This window comes from Rutidosis leptorrhynchoides, chromosome 9 (assembly GCF_046630445.1).
Source record: "Rutidosis leptorrhynchoides isolate AG116_Rl617_1_P2 chromosome 9, CSIRO_AGI_Rlap_v1, whole genome shotgun sequence".
NCBI classification, from domain to species: Eukaryota; Viridiplantae; Streptophyta; class Magnoliopsida; order Asterales; family Asteraceae; genus Rutidosis; species Rutidosis leptorrhynchoides.
This window is the reverse complement of record NC_092341.1, coordinates 3,078,814-3,081,866: the sequence shown is the minus strand read 5'-3', so window position 1 is coordinate 3,081,866 and position 3,053 is coordinate 3,078,814. Positions and strand designations below refer to the sequence as shown.

Here is a 3,053-nt window from a genome sequence, read left to right as displayed (position 1 = left end):
ATTTTATTTATATACTCTTTCAAACTGAGAGTCAATTTCAGTCCAATGAATTACACGATCGTTGTTGAGTCTATTAAAAGAATTACTATAAATAGAGATATTTAAAATGATTCTCCTATCTTTGAATTGATACGTTTCAACTTAATTAATTATTTCCAACTTAATCAAAGTAAATATAGAAATCTGGCTTTCTTCTTTGATCTCAAAAATCAATGTAGCAAACTTTAGTCTGAAAACTCTTCTTAGTCTGGAACAACAGAGACTACACTTTGTGAAGTATGAAATATTACTGATTCCAACACTTAAATATCCAACACATATAAAATTACTTTTTTTGTTATTTACAGTATGTAGTTATATGTTTTTGCAAGCTAAATCTTCTTCTTCTTTTTTCGAAAAGCTTGCAAGCTAAAATGAGTATACTTATCACCTTTTTCATAGAGAATCCAGCTTACCATCTGGAAGCTGAGTTTCCCTTTAAAGCCTAGAATAGTTTGACATAAAAAGTCGAATTATCAATAAAAAGATGATACTTTCGATTCAATTCTCAATTCTAACAAGTCAAGATCCATATCCGACTTCAGTTATTAAAACAATAACATAAACTTCAAAGGTGTTTATAAAAGGCCGATAATATAGTGTAACACATATATGTGTAAAACCCTTGTTACAACACATCACACACCTCTATTACAAAAATTTCATTCTTGAATTGAATTACTAACAAGCAGATGGATCAGTCTGCTTGTAATCTAGAAATGTACTGATCATAAAAAGTAGCAGCACGCTCTAGGTCACCAACCTCGGTGTAACAATCGGCTATTGCACCATATGCTTCTGTGTTCCCCGAGTCCTCTCCCTCTCTTTCCGAGATTGACAGAACCATTGAATGGTATTTAATTGCATCCCGATGCTTTCCTTGCCTCTGCAAGGAGGCTCCTGAAAATATATACCGAATAAAAAGTCATATGATGCTCAATCGTCGAGTCAAACACGTAATAAGCACAATAAAAATGAAAAAAGATACGAAAGTGCACCTAGTCCTCTTGCAGCCTTCTTTTCTTCAATTGGATCTTTGATGTTCTGCGCAAGCTCAAGAGCAATACTGAACTCGGAAAACGCCTTTTCTGGATTTTGATTCCTCAGAAAGTTCTTGCCATTTTTCAGATGGGATATCAACTCTTGCTTTTTTGGATCAACAATCACTTCGTTATCAGGTATTCTAGAGACAGCAGGAGCGTAACTTAAAGCAGGTGCATACGACTCTATCTTTGCTTGCCTTTTTAGAGCCGCATTGATCTGACGAAGCTGTTCGTTTAAACGCTGTAGTTCCGCCTTTCTTTGTCGAGCAAGCAGTCCTGCAATTCGAGAAAATTTTAAAAACAAAACATTTACAAATCACATTTTGACCACTATGCATGATAAAGTTTGAGTGCATAGGTGATCATACCTCCAACTGTGGCCCCAATGATGGCAACAAGTAGCAAAACGGGCATGTTCATATTATAAATAGATTGCTCTGCCTCGCACGTGTCTGCTAGGGCTTCTAAAGGTGTCACTAATAATAAGGATCCTACAAGCCCCATTGTCTGGCAAATGACAATCATACAATTCATAAATCACCAGTAAACTCGGACACGCACAATTAGTGACTTAAATTCATCATTTAATACTAGTAATTGTAAAGCATAAGAATTTGAAATACTAACTCACCATCATACCTGATGCAAAGTGAAGGGTTTGTATACGGATCCATCATCCCCTTGAATAATTTTTATATTTCGTGATGCCTCGCAATGAGATAGGTACTTATGCAGAGCAGTGATGCCATGGCTTTTAAAACGATCATCATGTTTGGGGAATTTGAAACTTCGTATATCAATTACAAGTGAAACTAAAACAAAATAGATGAGGATAATCAGTAGAAGAAGTAAGCAAATAAAAAGCAGGGTTTGGGGACTGGAAAGATAACTGACCGGAAGATAGACGTGCCGCGGAACATGGTCGGAAAAGAGAGCAACTAGGGATCACCGCCATTGTGAATAAAACGTCAAGCTATAATTAATACGGAGTAATAATAGTAGTGGACTGGAGTAGATAGGGATTGTGTGGGTAGAAACTTGCAATCTTATGCCTCCTAACCCTAACCCATTTGGTCATGGGATTGGGTGGATAGTGGTAGCAACGCCAGATGAGAGTTTTTTTTATTAATTAATTAAAAAAAATACAACTCTTCTAATCTAACGAGTTTTTAAGAAATAAAAGTATGGTTAAGTTTCTGTTTACTTTTTACTTAATAATGTGTTTCTCTACACTTCTCAATTCAGTAAATAAAATTGTTATTTGTTCATCACTTAATCTAAAAATTGTGTTTTCACGAAACATAAAATCAAACACCCATTTTCAAATAGAAACAAAGACATATTCATGAAAAAAGTAAACAGTTCATAACTTATTTGTACATTATCAATAGTCATCTCTCTTATAAAAATAATCTTTCGTAACCACCTTTAATTTGGAATCAGACTAATCAGTTAGGTGATTTAAAGTATGTTGGTTATATAGATTACTGCTTATTTTTATAATAAGTTATGACTTTTGATAGTATTAAGTTTAAATAATATCTAACGGTGAATAAATATTCATTAACCCGAATAATTCATCATGTGTAAATACGAATGGATGAATCAAAATTGAATAAATATGAATGAAACTTTAATTAATATATATTGATGTAAATATGACATAAATTGATCAATTGTCATTCTTACCTTTTGCTTATATGCATTTACTAAAAGTTAATAAATTATTATATTATATAACTTATATAATTTATAATTATAAATAAGAGTGTTAAAATTTAATAAATATTAGTAACTTGTTGCAATCTCTTTCTTTTACTCCCTCCGTCCCAAAAAAAACTGTCCACTTTTCTATTTTAGTTTATTCCAAAATTATTGTCTATTTCTCTAAATAGCCATTAAATATCATTAAAGTTTCAATTATGTCCCTTTTAATTTTGAATTTCTACATTAAATATATCAATTAATTTA

The 3,053-nt window shown here is 32.3% G+C and overlaps 1 protein-coding gene across 2 annotated transcripts; it reads right to left on the bottom strand.

Annotated features, from left to right (window-relative positions):
* Positions 1-653: 653 nt before the first annotated feature.
* Positions 654-2,182, bottom strand: LOC139866840 (protein FLUORESCENT IN BLUE LIGHT, chloroplastic). 2 transcript variants are annotated; one of them, XM_071855131.1, is made up of 5 exons: positions 1,977-2,182; positions 1,722-1,894; positions 1,451-1,589; positions 1,038-1,358; positions 654-939 (listed from the first exon to the last, which is right to left on the bottom strand). In XM_071855131.1, the coding sequence occupies exons 1-5, from the start codon at positions 2,035-2,037 to the stop codon at positions 737-739; spliced, it is 897 nt and encodes a 298-aa protein (XP_071711232.1). In that variant the 5' UTR covers positions 2,038-2,182; the 3' UTR covers positions 654-736. The 2 variants fall into 2 exon arrangements, with proteins under 2 accessions (XP_071711232.1, XP_071711233.1); XM_071855132.1 differs by lacking the exon at positions 1,977-2,182 and having other exon boundaries at positions 1,714-1,852.
* Between the last annotated feature and the right edge of the window lie 871 nt (positions 2,183-3,053).

What these genes read in the sequence shown, in the direction of transcription:
- LOC139866840 (XM_071855131.1), bottom strand. Translation starts at nt 2,037, where the DNA reads ATGGCGGTGATCCCTAGTTGCTCTCTTTTCCGACCATGTTCCGCGGCA. An exon ending in AACCCTTCACTTTGCATCAG is followed by an intron (nt 1,590 to 1,721) that starts GTATGATGGTGA and finishes GTCATTTGCCAG; the next exon opens with ACAATGGGGCTTGTAGGATC. An exon ending in CATTGGGGCCACAGTTGGAG is followed by an intron (nt 1,359 to 1,450) that starts GTATGATCACCT and finishes CTCGAATTGCAG; the next exon opens with GACTGCTTGCTCGACAAAGA.